Source organism: Lithobates pipiens, unplaced genomic scaffold (assembly GCF_037356315.1).
Source record: "Lithobates pipiens isolate NorthernLeopardFrog02 unplaced genomic scaffold, aLitPip1_a1.2 Scaffold_13, whole genome shotgun sequence".
Taxonomy (NCBI): domain Eukaryota; kingdom Metazoa; phylum Chordata; class Amphibia; order Anura; family Ranidae; genus Lithobates; species Lithobates pipiens.
Window position 1 is genome coordinate 208,328,590 of NW_027507718.1, and position 19,081 is coordinate 208,347,670.

The 19,081-nt window shown below is 42.8% G+C and overlaps 1 protein-coding gene across 1 annotated transcript in view; it reads right to left on the bottom strand.

Moving 5' to 3' along the window:
- Positions 1 to 19,081, bottom strand: part of CFAP299 (cilia and flagella associated protein 299) — a 761,000-nt gene that overhangs the window by 123,764 nt on the left and 618,155 nt on the right. Inside the window, exon 4 of the mRNA XM_077476172.1 lies at positions 12,791 to 12,933. Coding sequence (XP_077332298.1) covers positions 12,791 to 12,933 — 143 coding nt within the window. The remainder of the gene's footprint in view (positions 1 to 12,790; positions 12,934 to 19,081) is intronic.

Here is a 19,081-nt window from a genome sequence, read left to right on the forward strand (position 1 = left end):
AAAGAGGTGTTTGGTGCACTTTAATTTGAGTACTCACACTACACAGACACACTCCGCAGATACACTATAATATACTGCAATATAATGCATCAAATGTACAATGGCACACAAAACTATATGGCGTTAAATGGGCAGTAACACACACAAAACTATGTAGCGTTAAACTGGCAGTAACGCACATAAATCTATATGGCGTTAAACTGGCAGTAATGCACACAAAAGTAGATGGCGTTGAACTGGCAGTAATGCACAAAGAAGTAAATGTTGTTAAAGTGGTGTTTCAGCCCTAAAAAAAAAAATTAAAGTCAGCAGCTGAAACAAAAGTAGCTGCTGACCTTTAATAAGGAGACTTACCTTTCCAGGGTGCCCGTGATGTCAGTTGCCGAGGCTGAAATGTCCCTCGGCTCTCGGGTCCCAGCGCTGCCATCCTCACTAAGGGAAACAGGCAGTGGAGCCTTGCGGCTTCACTACCCGTTTCCTACTGTGCATGTGCGAGTCGCGCTGCGCTCTGTAAATGGGACGTGCTGTGTTAGGGAACACACATTACCCAGAAGACAACGCGGAGGAGGGGAGAAGATGAAGATCACTGAGGAGCAGGAAGAAGGCAGATTAGGAAGACTGTCTAGCAACAGGGATTTCTGGCCAGGTACATTTTTTTTTTTTCAAATGTTTTTTTTTTTTTTTTTTAGAATATTAATGCTTATTTTTTTTAGGGTGGCCCTCCACTTTAAATTGGCAGTAACACACATAACTATACGGCATTAAACTAGAAGTAAAGCACACAGCACTATATGGCAGTAAACTGGCAATAATGCACACAAAATTATATGGCGTTAAACTGGAAGTAACGCCCACAAAACTTTATGGCGTTAAACTGACAGTAACACACACAAAAGTAAATGGCGTTAAACTGGCAGCAATGCACACAGAAGTAAATGGCGTTAAACTTGCATTAACACAATCAAATAGAAAGTGTTCAACCGTCACTACGCTGACGCTATATGAACTGTCCCTACTATAGCTATACACTAATGTGAAGATTACTGACATGGTCTCACTACACTACACTGAAACTATCTGAGCTGTCCCTATTCTACATTAATTTATGTTTGTATGAAACGGTCTCACTACACTACAGTGAAACTATCTGAGCTTTCCCTACTCTAGCTGCACACTATGCAAAGCTGAATGATGGTCTTCCTCCCTACACTCACACTATCCCTAGACTGACACTAAACTAATATTCTACACTGACAACTGAAGCAAAATAGCACAGTATAGCACACTAACTAATAGCACTGAACAGAGCCCTGTTCTATCTTTCTCCGAAATCACACAGAAAATGGCTGCCATTGAAAGAATACTTTTATACTGTGGGGCGGGAATGAGCTATGATTGGATAAAGTCATGATGACAGTGTCCAATCATGACTCTGACAGTACTCTGTGTCTTGATTGGCTGAAGCTGTCACTGCTTCAGCCAATCAGGGCTTGCAATGCACTGTTCAGCGCTGCAATGCATTGTGGTCGGTTCGGGGGATGAACAAACGGTCAAACACCCCGTTTTTTCGGCTGTTCAGCTGTTCGGCGAACGTCCGAATAGCGAAAGTTCAAGCAATTTTTGCTCAGGCAGAACCGTTTGCCCATTCCCATTACTGACCCCATCTAATGGAATAAGTACAGTATGAGTTGAGAATTGTGAACTCTGAAATCTGAGCAGTGAACTTGCGTCTTTGTTTTGTGATCATAAAACACATTTCACCTATAATAGTGCATGAGGTTATTGGTTGCATTTAAGTGGCAAACCTGACAAGGACAGAATTCATCTTGTGGTGTGTATACAGGTAGAGGAAGATCTGCAATGACATTTTAAGCCTAATGAAGTTTGAGGCAATGGAGGAAAAAAAGGGATAGCACATAACTTTAGGAGAAAAGAAAATGCAGAACTGAGGCCGCGTACACACGGGCGGACTGTTCGCTCAACTTTGTCCGCTGAACAGTGTTTCAGCGGACAGTCCGCTCGTGTGTGGGGCTTCAGCGGACAGTTTCAGCGGACAGTTTGACGAACAAAGTTTTTCGGAAATTCCGAAAAACTGTCCGCTGAAACTTGGTTTGAGCGGACAGTCCGCCCGTGTGTAGGCCACTTTCGAAATGAGCAAACTGTTCCCGCTCGGAGGAAAGTCTGCTCATTTCGAGCGCGTCTCCAGGTAGGCGGGGCCCGCGAGGGAGCCGCCTGGTATGGACTTAAAGGGGAACCCCAACGCCGAAAAAAATCGGCGTGGGGGTCCCCCCAAAGTCCACAACAGACCCTTGTCCGAGCACGCTACCCGGCCGGCCAGGAAAGGGGGGCGAGCGAGCGCACCCCCCCTCCTGAGCCGTACCAGGCCGCGTGCCCTCAAAATGGGGGGTGCCTTGGGGAAGGGGGGGCCGCGCGGCCCCCCCACCCCAAAGCACCTTGTCACCATGTTGATGAGGACAAGGGCCTCTTCCCGACAACCCTGGCCGTTGGTTGTCGGGGTCTGCGAGCGGGGGGCTTATCGGAATCCGGGAGCCCCCTTTAATAAGGGGGCCCCCGGATACCGGCCCCCCACCCTATGTGAATGAGTATGGGGTACAATGTACCCCTACCCATTCACCTGTAAAATAAAAGTACCCAAAAAAAAAACACAACACACGAGATAAAATATTTTATTGCACAGCTCCGGGGGTCTTCCGTCTTCGGGGGTCTTCTCGCCGGACTCCTCCGCTATCTTCTTGTAGCTCTTTTGCTAGTGGAGGAGTCCGGCTTTCTTCCTCCCCGCCGCCGGCCTCTTCTCCCGACTTCGGGGGTCTTGTCCCCCTCTTCGGTTCTTCTGCCGGGCCACCGCGCCTTCTTATAGCTCTTTTGCAGGCGGTGGCCCGGTCTTCTGTCGCCGCCGCCTTCCGTTCTTCTGCCGGGCCACCGCGCCTTCTTATAGCTCTTTTAGAGGCGGTGGCCCGGTCTTCTGTCGCCGCTGTCGCCTTCCGGTCGCCTTCCGTTCTTCTTCTTGTTCTTCTTCTTCTTCTTCTCCAGGAGATGTTGACACGTCGCTCTCTCCGGCCGGAATGCCAGAGCCGCGCTGTGCGGCCACTTATATAGTGACAATGGGGCGGTGTCACATGGTATATGTCACATGGGTTGGTCACATGGTGACCCCGCCCCCTTACGATGTCATAGTCCCCATGTGACATCAACCCATGTGACCAACCCATGTGACATATACCATGTGACACCGCCCCATTGTCACTATATAAGTGGCCGCGCAGCGCGGCTCTGGCATTCCGGCCGGAGAGAGCGACGTGTCAACATCTCCTGGAGAAGAAGAAGAAGAACAAGAAGAAGAACGGAAGGCGACCGGAAGGCGACAGCGGCGACAGAAGACCGGGCCACCGCCTCTAAAAGAGCTATAAGAAGGCGCGGTGGCCCGGCAGAAGAACGGAAGGCGGCGGCGACAGAAGACCGAAGAGGGGGACAAGACCCCCGAAGTCGGGAGAAGAGGCCGGCGGCGGGGAGGAAGAAAGCCGGACTCCTCCGCTAGCAAAAGAGCTACAAGAAGATAGCGGAGGAGTCCGGCGAGAAGACCCCCGGAGCTGTGCAATAAAATATTTTTATCTCGTGTGTTGTGTTTTTTTTTTGGGTACTTTTATTTTACAGGTGAATGGGTAGGGGTACATTGTACCCCATACTCATTCACATAGGGTGGGGGGCCGGTATCCGGGGGCCCCCTTATTAAAGGGGGCTCCCGGATTCCGATAAGCCCCCCGCCCGCAGACCCCGACAACCAACGGCCAGGGTTGTCGCGAAGAGGCCCTTGTCCTCATCAACATGGGGACAAGGTGCTTTGGGGTGGGGGGGCCGCGCGGCCCCCCTTCCCCAAGGCACCCCCCATGTTGAGGGCACGCGGCCTGGTACGGCTCGGGAGGGGGGGGGGCGCTCGCTCGCCCCCCTTTCCTGGCCGGCCGGGTAGCTTGCTCGGACAAGGGTCTGTTGTGGACTTTGGGGGGACCCCCACGCCGATTTTTTTCGGCGTTGGGGTTCCCCTTTAAGTACATTCCAGGCGGCGGAGCCCGCGATGTCTCCGTCGCGGGCCCCGCCTACCTGCACACGCGCTCGAAATGAGCGGACTGTTGCCTCGTGTGTGGGCGAGTCCGTTCATTTCAAAAGTTGCGCGGACTTAGTACGACGAACAAAGTTTGCCGTATTTGTCCGCTCAAAAAGTGCCGTGTGTGGGCGTGTTCGTTCATTCAAAAGTTTGAGCGGACTGTTTGACGAACTTAGTTTCGGCAGACAGTCCCCGCGTGTGTACGCGGCCTCACACCAGCATCAAGATTCAGCACAGGTGTGCAGAGAAACACATGCATCATGGACTGCAGCAACCAAACATCATCTCAGGTGGGCAGCCAATTCAGGTATGCAGAAAGAATATATGGACGATGGACTCCAGCAACCAAATCATGTGTACCACATGAGGTTCTGACATCTTTAGCTAGAGAACTCCTCAGCCCCAAAAGACCACCAGAAAGGGCTCTCACCATGTTGGTGCATTTAGCAACCTAAGATATGGGACTGCGCCTAGGAGATGCTGAACCCAGATGGACTCTGACACAGTCAGCAGGTAGGGACTCATCGCAACATCACAGTCTTGCGGGTGCATATCTTGAGGACAAAAGGAGTATGGGGGAGGTTGCTCTCAGTCAGACTTTTATAGATTTGGACAGGTCCTGTGCTTGGATATAGGGGCGGAGCTATATCGTATGTATTCTGCTATGTTGGCATCAGGAAAAAGTCCTTGTAACAAGTCAAAGGCACCAATATAAACAAGTTGGAAATATTTTCTGTATCAAACCTCCCAAAACTGCCTGGTTGTGCAGTGATTGCTAGTTAGGTACCCTGGCTTCCAGCATGCCCTAAGGCAGAAGACTGTGTGAACACTTTGGATGGTAATACCCAGCAAGTGTTTGCCTGAAATGCAGTGGCAACACAAGTTGCCTGACAAACATCTGATACCTTTACATTGATCATGCTCTAGCACCCGGCCACCAATGAGTATTTGTGCAAATATGATGTGATGGTAGGCTCTGGGGTACTGGGGTTCTTTCCACCACATCGGTAGCACCAGATTCAGGATGCATGTACCATCTTGTCACTATTCAAAGAGACAGCCAGAATGCTAAGCCACAACAAAGTGGTGGATCAGCAACACAATACCTCTGGTGTTCTTGCTGGAGCAAACACTACACTATAATAGACTGGACGCTAGTGGCACGGAAACAGAGGCAAGAGAAAGACTTCCCGGTGTCTCATGGCCTGCAGAATCTTTTCATAACCAACTCTGTGAGGCAGAAGCAGGCAGAGGAAGCGTATTAATGGGAGAGCAAGGGTGCTGGTGGTGAGGAGGAAATGAGGAAGGTATTCTTTTAGGAGTACATTTCACTCCTCCCATAACCCCAGAAGTTAAACTTCAGAGATGTGAGACTGTTGAGGATATTGTTCCCAACGACACTGAAGGACCCCTGTCCCACAAAATTTCCAGTGAATGGGTCCTTTCATGCTGCAGTACCTGTGCCAGTACTCCATAATTCGAGCCAAAGCAAGAGGGAAAACTGCAGATCTCAGTAGAGATGGTGCATTTTTTGCCCCAGAGGGAGAAAAAAATTAAAAAATGTGTCGCTTGGAAGTCGTACTATAAATCAACCTCTTGACTGCTTTCCCAGACAGTAGCAGCATCTGCATTGGTCAGATGCTTCCAATTCTCAGATCATTGGAAGGGGAACAGCAGTGATGGTGGCTAAGTCTGCCAGTCCCCTGTACCAGTTGAATGTCTCACTTTTTAAAAAAATGAACCAGTCTTGAATTAGCTATTTCCAAAACATAAACTATAGCATCACCATCCCTTGCCACCACTGCTAAGTGCTAACCTGCCATCATTACCAGCTGCCTGCACCACTTCTAGCCAGTCACCATCGCAAGCTTCTTTTACCACCAGCTCTATCTACTGCTGCTGGTCTGGGACCATAACCATCACCTTTCATCATTACCATGTCCTGCCAACATTATCAGCTACTTCCATTGCTGTTGGCTTGCCACCAATACCACCTTGTAATGTCTACACTTCCCTATTCCGGTGCTCTGGCACTGCAAAGGTACAGCACATGATTTTTTTGCACCTAGGTTTCAACTGCTAAAATTGTTATTTTTTTTCTCAGGGTCAATTCTGCATTGTATCTGAAAATTTCCAATGTATTCTGCTAATCATGCACTGTAAAGATACCACACACAAAGCTTCTGTAGGTGGTGTTCTGAAAAATGTATATAGTGTTTACTACAGGGTATTTCATACACTATATCTCTCAGTTTGTGACTTATTGCACTGCACTGGCAATCAGGAATATTTCTGGCTATTGTCTCTCCGAAATAGTTTTTTACAGTGATATCTTAATTAAAATGTGCCTGGTCTCTTCCTGTTGAGTTGTGACCTAATAAAAGTGCTGATTTTTTTTTTCCAGTGAAATAATACACTCTAAAGTTGTTTATTAAAAGCTGCACGATTTCTCTCCTGTTTAAAATGCAGTCTACCAAAAGTTTGTAAATACTGTGGCTTTTCAATATGAAGTCATTCTAATGTTGATGCCTACATTAACAATATCAGCCCCAGAAGGATTTACCCCCTTCTTGACCATGCCATTTTTTTGTGATACAGCACTGCGTTATTTTAACTGACAATTGCATGGTCGTGCAATGTTGTACACAAACAAAATTGATGTCCTTTTTTCCCATAAATAGAGCTTTCTTTTGGTGGTTATTGATCACCTCTGGGGTTTTTATTTTTTGCGCTATAAATAAAAAAATGAGTGACAATTTTGAAAAAAACACAATATTTTTTACTTTTTGCTAAGATAAATATCTCAAATTTAAAAAAATAAAAAAAATTTTAAATCTCAGTTTAGGCTGATATGTATTCTTCTACATATTTTTGGTAAAAAAAAACTCTGCATTAAGTGTATATTGATTGGTTTGCGCAAAAGTTATAGCGCCTACAAAATAGGTTACTGATTTATGGCATTTCTATTTATTTATTTATCTTTTACTAGTAATGGTGATCTGCGGTTTCATCGGGACTGCGACATTGCGGTGGACAGATCGGACACTTGGCATTTTTTTTAAACCATTGACATTTATACAGCGATCAATGCTATAAATGGCCACTGATTACTGTATAAATGTCATTGGCAGGGAGGGGGTTAACACTAGGGGGCGATAAAGGGGTTAAATGTGTTCCCTCAGTGTGTGTTCTAACTGTGGGGGGTGGGACTGACTGGAGGAGGAGACTGATCAGAACACATGATCAGTCTCCTCTCCCCTGACAGAACGTGGATTTGTGTGTTTACATACACAGATCCAGTTTCCTGCTCTGTCATGAGCGATTGCGGGTGCCCGGCGGACATCATGCATGGGCTCTTTGATGACGGTGATTTGCGCAGGGGAGCCATTCTGCCGCCGTCAAACGACGGCGGGCGGTCGGCATGTGGTTAAAAGCTGCTTGATGTCTCCCTATAAAAAAGCAGCCTAGCAAATGTTCTTAAATACTGTGTATAGAGACAGTATAATATATAGCTGGCTTTATTCTATAAAATAATTAGGTTACAGAACATCTTGAACATTCAAAAAAATCTGTCAACCATTCAAAATCAAAAGTCCTCATTTTAAAGGCTTATATGAAAGTTATTGCCATAGAAAGTGTATGGGGACCTGGTTACTGCCTTAGGGGACATGTATCAATTCAAGAAAAAAGTTTTAAGAACGATCCTATTATTATTAATTATTATTATTATATAGGATTTATATAGCGCCAACAGTTTATGCAGCTCTTTACAGATTGAGAAAATAAATGTACAGTTGTTAGGCGGGGGCCAGATAGGCTTCTCTGAAGAGATGAGTTTTCAGCGATCATCTGAAAGTGGGCAAAGTAAGAGATATTCCGACAGATTGGGGGAGAGCATTCCAGAGGATGGGAGAGGCTTGGGAGAAGTGCTGGAGGTGAACATGGGATGAAGCGACAAGGGAGTTAGAGAGCAGGTGGTCTTTGGAAGTATGAAGAGAACAATTTGGTTGGAATTTTGAAACCAGGTTAGTGATGTAGCTGGAGGCCAAGTTGTGGCTGGCTTTGTAAGTTATTGTTAGTATCCTGAATTTAATTTGTTGGTTGAGTGGCAGCCAATGAAGGGATTAGCAGAGAGGGGTAGCAGACGCTGAGCAGTTTGTAAGGTGGATGAGCCTGGCAGCAGCGTTCATGTTGGACTGAAGGGAGATGGCTTATTTAAAGGTAAGCCAATGAGGAGGTAGTTGCAGTAATCAAGGTGAGAGATGACCAGGGAGTGGATTAAAAGCTTTGTGGTGTCATTAGTTAGGAAGGGGCGTATCTTGGAGATACTGCAGAGGCGGCAAGCTTTGGGCAACGATCGGTTGTGGGGCCCAAAGGATAGTTCAGAGTCCAGGATTACACCTAGGACCTTGGCATGGGGGGATGGGTTAATAGTTGAGCCATTGATTTTGACAGAAAAATCAGGGGAAGAGGCATGTGGGGGAGGAAATATAATGAGCTTGGTTTTGGATAGGTTGAGTTTGAGGAAGGGATGTGACACCCAGGCTGATATGTCTGTTAGTAAGTTGGTGACATGCCATGGGAGGAAATCAATTGACCCAGGGAGGAGGTGTAAATTGAAAAAAAGGAGAGGTCCAAAAACAGAACCTTGGGGGACCCTTATGAAGAAAAAAAGAGGAGAGGAGGTAGTAGAGTTGTAAGTGACACCGGGAAGAGGGGTCCACTGTGTCAAAGGCAGCAGAAAGGTCCAGAAGCAGTAGTATAGAATTGTGTCCGTTGGTTTTAGTTGTTTGTGAATTTAAGGAGAGCAGTTTCTGTGGAGTGTTGATGGCGAAATCCAGACTGCCATATTTAGTTGGTGATTTAATGCTAACCATGCCCCTCCGTTTACAGAACAGAACAGTAAGGGCTAATTCATACTGCCCCTCCATGAAATCGCGTTCACCTTTCTGGCCGCTCTGCATTGTTGCTGCACTAGGCAGTGTGATGTATGACTAATCGCATCACACTGCTCCCTTTTTTTTGTTTTGTACTAACTTTATTTGAAGTATACAAAACATACAATTCATCCACTGCAATGTTGTGCAGCGCAATGCACTGTGCTGCCCAACATCGCAGTGCGATTTGGGCCGATGCGCTAATAAAAAAAAACAGAATGTCTGCATTTTATTGCAGCATGCTGCAGCACAGTGCTAAGCTGAGTTGCAGAGTGAATAGGACACACAGGAAACAATTGTTTCCTGTGTGTTCCTGCAGTGACAGACCTTTACAATGCGTTAAAACATTTGTCACCGCATATAGTGTTAACTGACCCTTAATGAATGGGGCTTGTAAAAAATTACAGCAAGAAAAGTTAAAAATTTGAGCATTGTGTGGCCCTTCTGGCATTTAACTTTTGACTTTTGTCAAAGGAGCCTATTGGAAAATTGTCAGTTGAATGGCACAGATGCAGGCATTGTTTGGTATTGTCATCAACTGTCAGAATTCAATAGGGCAAGGAGGATTAAAACATCAGTGCTGTTAGCGTAGATGGAGGAATTTGCTGAATGTATCTCCAGCTTTAGAGATGTGCTAATTTAATTTAAAAGCTTCGTAAGAGGATTATTCAGACTCAAAGGGGCACAATTTGGAAATCCCCAAAATAATAACATTCGCAGCACTATATACAAATGAGCTCATGTATCTCCAATGGCTTCCTCTAATGTACAGAAAAGTTAAGGATTTGCCAATTGCTCGTGTGGTACAATTTGTCTCGCTCAGTACATCCTTTGCATTTTATGACTATACATATCATCTCCAATTGTCAGCTTTCATGCTAAAATGCTTTGGTTAAAACAATGAAACTATGAAAAAACTAAATGTTGGCCAGTTTAATTGCAGTTAAATCATTATTATATTCATTACAAAAAAATGTACAAAAAGTTGAATCTTTTAAAAATAAAACACATCTAAAATAAGGGTGCTTCCACACGGCTCTATTGAAAAAACAAGTAAAAAATGTGTTTTAGATGCATTTCTGGTGTGTTTTCTGGTTGATATGCACCCGCGAAACATGGACACGTGACTAAAAAAATGCACCAAAAACACAATCGCAGTGCGTTTTTGATGTGTTTTCTATTCATTTCAATGGGCAGCTACATTTTTGCTGCAATTCTGAAAAAACAAACCAAAGATACAGCATGCAGGACTCTTCAAAATGCACAGCACCAGTTGTCCAAGGGAAATATTTTATTGCATTTTTATTGCATTTTTAGCAAGGTACAAATGTAGAAAAAATGCACCAGTGTGAAAATGCTCTAAACAATTTTATGATAAAGGCTGTGATAAACCTTTTTTATAGATTTTTTCATGTATGTTTATTCTACAGCCCAAGGCTTCACTTATGGTAGAAAAAAGGAAAGAAAGCTATCTTGTTTACTTTTTCTGACACATGCATTATCTGGTACCACAAATATATCCAGAAGCTTTGGATCATATATTTACATGTAACATTTTTAATGGTATACAAGTTCTGTAGTTATTATATTCGGACTTTATTTTTTTAAACTTCAGCACAATAAAATATAATACATCTGGAATGTGATCTAAATCTAGTTAAAATCTCTTGTCCGTAATAAAACAGTTCAAGATAGCTGAAAATATTGTGGCTTGCATAGCTGAGGTTCAGAGAGTGCAGCCAATACTGTATTTAAATCCTTTAAAACCGCAACCACAATTAAAGACCACCTTAACTTTGGCTAAAGCCGCTGGTCACTGCATATCTTGGCAATGCAAATAAGTAAGGGTTTCAATAACTACAAAGGATTTCATTTGCTGTAATATGGATTCATCTGAACAAGTTAACATAGCAGGCACAACATCTGCTATGGCTACAGTTACATATTATAACCCTGAAAAATGAAATTGTTGAAAGTAAAATAATAGATAACTTATAACCTTGAAAAAGTCAAATATCCACGTGCCAGGGCTAGTTACACTGCGGTCTATAGATATTAACATTCTTATACAGTAATACAAAACATAAAGCAGTAATAAGCAGCTGCTATAGTGAAAATATACTAAAAAGGCATGCTTGTAAGGGAAAAGCTATGGTTTATATAGGGAAGCTACATAGAGCCATAACAGAAGCCCCAACTGCTGGACACAAAGATTCGATTTGATCCTGAAATTTGCATGACACTGGATTTCGACAAAATTTTGTGAATTTTAAACCAAATAAAATTTCTGTGCTATTTTTGGCATCTTGAATTCCCAAATGCCTTCTGGGAAAAAGGCACCAAAGGCTGTTTCTATCATATAGAGCAGTGGTCTCCAAACGGTGGCCCGGGGGCCAGATGTGGCCCTTTGCTTAACTTTACCTGACCCTTGGAGCAGGGTCCTGTGATACAAGGCACTATTTTCCCCCCACAAACACCAACAATGGGCATCATTTTTGCCACTGACTCCAACAATGGATCATTATTCCTCCCACTGTCACCAATGATTGGGCAATATTCCTCTCACTGACACCAAAGATGGGGCACTATTTCCCCTTGATACCCAAGGGGGGCCATATTTACTCTTACGCCATGTACACACGATCTGAATTTCTGACGGGAAATGTTGGATGTGAGCTTGTTGGCTGAAAGTCCGACCGTGTGTATGCTCCATCGAACATTTGTTGTCGGACTTTCCACCAACAAATGTTGGCTAGCAGGCTCTCAAATTTTCCGCCAACAAAACTTTGTTGTCGGACTTTGTGATCGTGTGTACACAAATCCATCGCACAAAAGTTCACGCATGCGTGCAACAAGTACGAGCTTGGTTTTGTAAAAATAGCATTGGTAATGGAGAGATATCACGTACGTCTTGTACATCCCTACGTTTATAATTGTTGGCCAACATTTGTGTGACCTTGTGTATGCAAGAAAAGTTGGAGCCAAAATCCTTCGAACAAAAATCCATGGTTTTGTTGTTGGAAAGTCTGATCGTATGTACGAGGCATTACTGATGCCAAGGCATTTTCTTCTCCGACAGGCCAGCCCATCCAAAGTCTGATGGATAGTAAACCGGCCCTTTGTTTAGTAAGTTTGGAGACCCCTTATATAGAGTATCTGCTTCTGCCTGGGGACCCTTAACTTGATTGGCACTGCCTCATGTTCCACCCTTCTTAGTATCCTTAGTAGAATTTTTGGCTCATGCTGTTTTTTGACCTCATCATCTTTTCAGGCAGTGTTGCCAGGAACTTCCCAAACCATTCTGGACAATTTTGCAGCAGTCACTGCAATGTAATAAACAATTGTTTGTAGGCTGGTTCAGATCCCTATTAACTTCAATTGGACTTCTGGTTCTGCATTAAGAAAGTTTGCAAATGTTTTAAAAATTCATCTGGGCCATAACTGATCACTCATCTTATTATTCAGGGTGTTTCCTTAAACATACATTGTATGAGGATGTCAAAGCAGTATTGTGAGTGCCATAATGCCTATCCTTTCTTGAGACTAAAGATAGCAGTAGAAACTAAGGAATACTTATTCATGTTGTTGTTCTGTAAGGTAGTACTAAACAGGAGCAGTGAAGCAGATTATGATACGGATGTCCCTTGTTTATACATAGTAGTTACAATGTTCAGGTCTAAAATTGAATTGAGTTTCTCCTTAATGTCAATTCTGCAAATAAAGATATCAGTACCTTAAGTCAGTTGGACGTGGAAGAAGCTTTTTCTTGCCACTAAAGTACACTTCAAAATCTTCAGTCTTTAGCCGATGAGCAAAATCAATATAGCCAGACAGTTCTTGCCCATGTGAGTTTTTGTCCCGGATAAAGATAATAGACTGAAAAAGAAAATCCAAAAAATCAGACACTACAAATACAGCTAAATTAAAGCAGAGCTTACATCAATGTGCAAGAACCAATATTCTTGCTTTCCCTCTCCCCATGTGAAAAAAAAAAAAACACAATAGAAGTGGTGTGAATTTAGCACTTTTTTTGTCTGCAATGGTATAGGATCCAGTTAAATCATCAGATGTACACATAGGGGGTCTATTTAAAAAAAAAAAAAGCAGTGTATGTGACTTTTCACAAACATTCTCTGGTGGAGAATCTTCTGGGTACATATATTTCAAATAGGAGTGAGTCCAGCAATGAAAGTCTCCACTTTGTAATTAGACCCCATAAATTAACATTGACTACTAAGTCTTTCAACATTCTTTGTTATTCTACTCATTAAATTACTCTCTGCTCTTCATTTGACTATATTGGCAGTCATGAGATGCTCAACTAGCAGCATTACTAGTTTCTAAAATTGGCTAAAGGGTTTCTAAAACAGGATTACACATCTGTAGCTTAATTGTTCTGTTACAAAAAGAAGATTCCATTTAGCATAAACCTATTTGGATTCTTGCTGAGATTTCCGTATCTTTTCTGTTCAACACATGTTTTTCTCTCCACTTGAGAGATCAAGAAGTGCTATTAATCTAGTCCTGCTAGTTCATCAGAACAAAAGAAGGGTTAGCAGCACTTAGCATTCCCTTTCCCTCCACCACCTGTGACTGCACCAGATGCTGAAACAACAATCACCTGAAGGAACTCTAAGTACCCGCAACAAAGTCATGTGTTGACAGAGAACAACTTAGATTAGTATTGCTTATTTTCTTTAAACAACAGAACTGATTGCTTAAAAGGCACACATTTTGCAAAAAAATAATGAATGTACCCAGAATGAATAATAAAAATATGTGCATTCATTATTTTTTTGCATTGGAGCCTGCAAAGCATTGCAACTGCAATCAATGGCTAATGCAGAAAATGAAAAAAAGGGAAAATACTGCGCTAACAGAAAAACACAAAATTAAACTAAATACCAGGAAGCAGCGGTTATTCTGGTGTGATACACACCCACAAAGCACATAGAACAAAAATTACAACCGCGCTCTCCCATATGCTAAACCCCAGTGGAACTCAACCACCATCTACTATAACTGACAAAAATAAATAATGTTGAACAAATAAAATTCAATCGTGATACATATACATAATTAGTGCATATACATAATTAGTGCATATACAGTGTAAACAGTTACCCTCAGACAGATAAATAAATAATTATAAAAATTCATTAAAATAAAGATAAATTAAATATAAGCATAAATATATTTATACAATTAATTATAATAATAAGTGCTTGAAAACAGAAATGTGCAAACGTCAAACTAAAAAACATAAACACACGTGCCCAATAAAGTGTACTCAGATAGACGAGAAATAAGTGCAATAGTCCATTAAATTGAAGATATTCCTCCAGTTAAACTCAGTGTAGAGTATAGGCTTCCTTCACCACCACTGTGCTGGTTAACAATTTGAATGCGCGCTTACCAAATCATAAAGAAATCTGGGCATATATGATTAAGATTCCCAAGGGACCATCAAATCAGGACAGCATCACACCCTTCCAAACGACCTCCAATGGTAGGATCACTCATAAAATACAGATAAAGACTCCCATAGTGTAAATCCGTATACAAAACGTTTTATTAAATCATAAAAACATTCTCACAAACAGAATCATTAAAACAGCGTTAAATGCCAGCCGGCAAAACGAGCGCCCGAAAGTCACGTGGTAGCGTCAACACGTCGAGACCACCCTACGTCAGTTTCGTCATATATGACGTCGTCTGGGGTATTGGCGACGCGCTGACGCATCACGTTAATATACACATAACAATAATAGCCAAGCCTCGTTCTGAGCTGAGGGGAGGAAAACCAGAAATACCGAAAAACCGGAAATACGCCATATCAACATGGCGGCCGCATGAAACAACAGACTGCATGTTAGATGAGGGCAAAAAAATAGAAATACGTTATATCAACAATATATCAAAACTACTGGCAGCATGTTAGATAGAGGCAAAACAATAAAAGCCGCCAGCGAAAGCATAGCGGCCTTAATTTGCATATTGATTATCAACACAAACCACCAGCAAAACGTGACGGCCTCATAAGTATAGAGATATTCATATGGCAAAAGAAACACAGAGTTCCAAAAAATTTAAATAAAAATAGAAAATAACAAAAAAGAATCAATAGTCGCCACATGTAGAACTACATTTTAGATTCACCATTATTTATTTTTGTCAGTTATAGTAGATGGTGGCTGAGTTCCACTGGGGTTTAGCATATGGGAGAGCGCGGTTGTAAGTTTTGTTCAAATGGCTAATGCAGACTACTTTTCCAGCAGATGGCCCGTATTGAGGTACCTTAAAGCCTCATACACACAGTCTAATTGTTGGACAACCGAGCCTCTGATTTTTGTCAAAAGGGCATGTGCAGGATTTTGTCTAGCATACTATCTGCAAATTGTCATTTGACAAACACGAACATAATGACGTACTAGGAATGGGCTTTATGTTTGGGTCGAACACGAGTTCGACTCGAACAGCCCGTTTGCCGAATAGCGAACAATTTGGGGTGTTCGTGGCAAATTCGAAAGCCGCGGAACACCCTTTAAAAGTCTTTATGGAGAAATCAAAAGTGCTAATTTTAAAGGTTAATGTGCAAGTTATTGTCATAAAAAGTGTTTGGGGACCTGCGTCCTGGCCCAGGGGACATGTATCAATGCAAAAAAGTTTTAAAAACTGCAGTTTTTTCGGGAGGAATGATTTTAATAATGCTTAAAGTGAAATAAAAGTGTAATATTCCTTTAAATTTCGTACCTGGGGGTTGTCTATAGTATAGTTGTCTATAGTATGCCTGTAAAGGGGAGCATGTTTCCCATGTTTAGAACAGACTGAGAGCAAAATCACATTTCTAAAGGAAAAAAAGTAATTTAAAACTACTCGTGGCTATAATGAATTGTCGGTCCCAATACACATAAAAGTCATTGAAAAAAAATTATTATATATATATATATTTAATATATATATATATATATATATATATATATATATATATATATATATATTAAGGGGAGCCCCGTGTGGCGTGGGGGTCCCCCTCAAAATCCATTCCAGACCCTTCAGGTCTAGTATGGATTTTAATGATAACCCCGCGCCAAAATTTTAAAAAAATGGCGTGGGTTTCCCCCAAAGATACCATGCCAGACCCTTATCCAAGCATGCAACCTGGCAGGCCATAGCAAAATAGGGTGGACAAGAGAGCGCCCCTCCCCCCTGAAACGTACCAGGCCACATGCCCTCAACATTGGGAGGGTGCTTTGGGGTAGCCTCCCAAAGCACCTTGTCCCCATGTTGATGGGGTGAAGGGCCTCATCCCCACAACCCTTGCCCGGTGGTTGTGGGGGTCTGCATGCAGGGGGCTTATTGGAATCTGGAAGCCCCCTTTAACAAGGGGACCCCCAGATTCCTCCCCCCCCCCCGTGTGAATTGGTAATCACAAAAAAAGTGTAAAAAATGTTAAAAAAGATAATAGACGGTTTTTGACAATTCCTTTTTTGACAATTCCTTCCATGTTGTCAGAGGATGACCCCACCCCCTCTGATACCATGGGGAAAGCCATAGGGAAGTCCCCTGCTTTGGGAGGGCGGGGTCATGGGCTGGCCCGCCCTCCGTTATATAAGAGTTGTCACCTGAACAGAAGCATCATACAGCGGAAGACTCCCATTGAGGTGGATCGTCTGGAGGACAAACCGGAGAAGAAGAAGCCAGAGGAAGATGCCGGATGAGAAGACCGGAGGAAAAAGTGGAGGAAAGAGATGGAAGAAACAGGGAAAGAGAAGTCATTAATAAAGGAATTGTCAAAAACCGTCTCTTGTCTTTTTTAAGACAAGAGACGGTGCAGACCCACACAACCATCGGGCAAGGGTTGTGGGGTTGAGGCCCTTCTCCCCATCAACATGGGGACATAGGGGCAAGCTGCTTTGGGGGGCTACCCCAAAGCACCCTCCCAATGTTGAGGGCATGTGGCCTGGTAAGGTTCAGGAGAGGGGGACCCCACACCGTTTTTTTATTTTGGCTCGGTGTTCCCCTTAAAATCCATATCAGACCGGAAGGGCCTGGTATGGAATTTGGGGGGACCCACATGCATTTTTTTTTATTTTGGTTCGGGGTTTTCCATGTGGGGTTTTTATCAATGAATTTTTATGTGTATTGCTGGACCGACAATTCATTATAGCCGTAAGTAGTTTTAAAAGACTTTTTTCCTTTAGAAATGTCATTTTGCTGTCAGACTGTTCTAAACATGGGAAACGTGTCACTTTACAGGCATACTATAGTAGTAAGAAGAGCCGGCAACACTGTAATCCTTGAAGTGTCGTTTATTGGTACATCAGAGTGACAGTAAAACAATAAACTGACGCGTTTCGGCAATAGCCTTAGTCGTAGCTGGTTTTACAGGCATACTATAGACACCCCCAGGCACGATATTTAAAGGAATATTTAATTTTTATTGTTTAACTTTAAGAATTATTAAAATCACTGCTCCTGAAAAAACGTCAGTTTTTAAAACTTTTTTTGCATTGAGACATGTCCTCTGGGGCAGGACCCAGGTCCCTAAACACTTTTTAAGACAATGCCATGCATATAAGCCTTTAAAATTAACACTTTTGATTTTTCATGTTCATGTCCCATAGACTTTAATGGTGTTCGCGTGTTCGAACACATTTTTTGCCTGTTCGCATGTTCTGGTGAGAACTGAAGGGGGGGGGTGTTCGGCCCATCCCTATGATGTACTATGAGAGTATAAAGAGGAAGTTAATTTCTCAAGTGCCACCCTTTGGGCCCCTTCTGCTAATATCATATTAGTAGAAGTTTGGTGAGCGTTGATTCCCAAATTTCAGATCGTACAAAGCAAATGCCTTTTAAAATACATTTGGCATAACTACATGCAAAGCAGCTTCATTATTATCCCATTAAAGAAGATGAGAATTTTAACATTTCATCAATTGCCGAATCAGGAATGTTAACCACTTCAGCCCTGAAAGAATTGGCTGCTCAATGACCAGGCCATTTTTTGCGATACGGCACTGCGTTAATTTAACTGACAATTGCGTGGTCGTGCGATGCTGTACCCAAATAAAATTGATGTTATTTTATTCCCACAAATAGAGCTTTCTTTTGGTGGTATTTGATCATCTCTGCGGTTTTTATTTTTTGTGCTATAAACAAAAAAAGACAGACAATCTTGAAAAAACAAAACAATATTTTGTACTTTCTGCTGTAAAACATTTCCAATATAAAATGTAAAAAAGTCAAATTTCTTCATCAGTTTATGCCAATATGTATTCTACTACATGTTTTTGGTCAAAATAAAATCCCAATAAGCATATATTGATTGATTTGCACAAAAGTTATAGCAGCTACAAACTATGGGATATATTTATAGAATTTTTGTTTATTTTTATTTTTTTACTAGTAATGGCAACGATCAGCGATTTTTGGTGGGACTGCAATATTGCAGCTGACAAATCTGATACTAAGCGACTCTTTTTGGGGACCAGTGATAACAATACAGTGATCAGTGCTAAAAGAATGCACTGTCACTGTACTCATGACACTGGCAAGGAAGGGGTTAACATCAGGGGTGATCAAAGGGTTAGACATGTTCCCTGGGAGTGCTTGCTAACTGTGGGGGGGTGCTTTGTCTGAGACAGAGATCCGTGTTCCTGCTTAGCAGAGGCACAAGATCTCCACCTTCCCTTCTGACAGAACAGCGATTTGCCTTGTTTACATAGGAAGACTGCCGCTCTGCCTCTCTTGGTAAGGATTGCCAGGAGCCGGCAAACCACTGGACCCGCTGATTGGCTCCCACTGTTTCCAATCAAAGCGGGAGCGGGTCGCAGGGGGCACGCACGACCCAGACCCGGCAATCTAAAACACGTAATTTCATACTGAAGGGCCTCCCTGCTGCAGTAAATGTACGTGGCATGGTCCAGAAGCTGTACAGAACTGCTTGTCTCTCTGTCATAGTTTTTTCACTCACAGATTTGCTGAATTAGAAAAATGACAGGAGCCAGTTGGGGAAGAAACT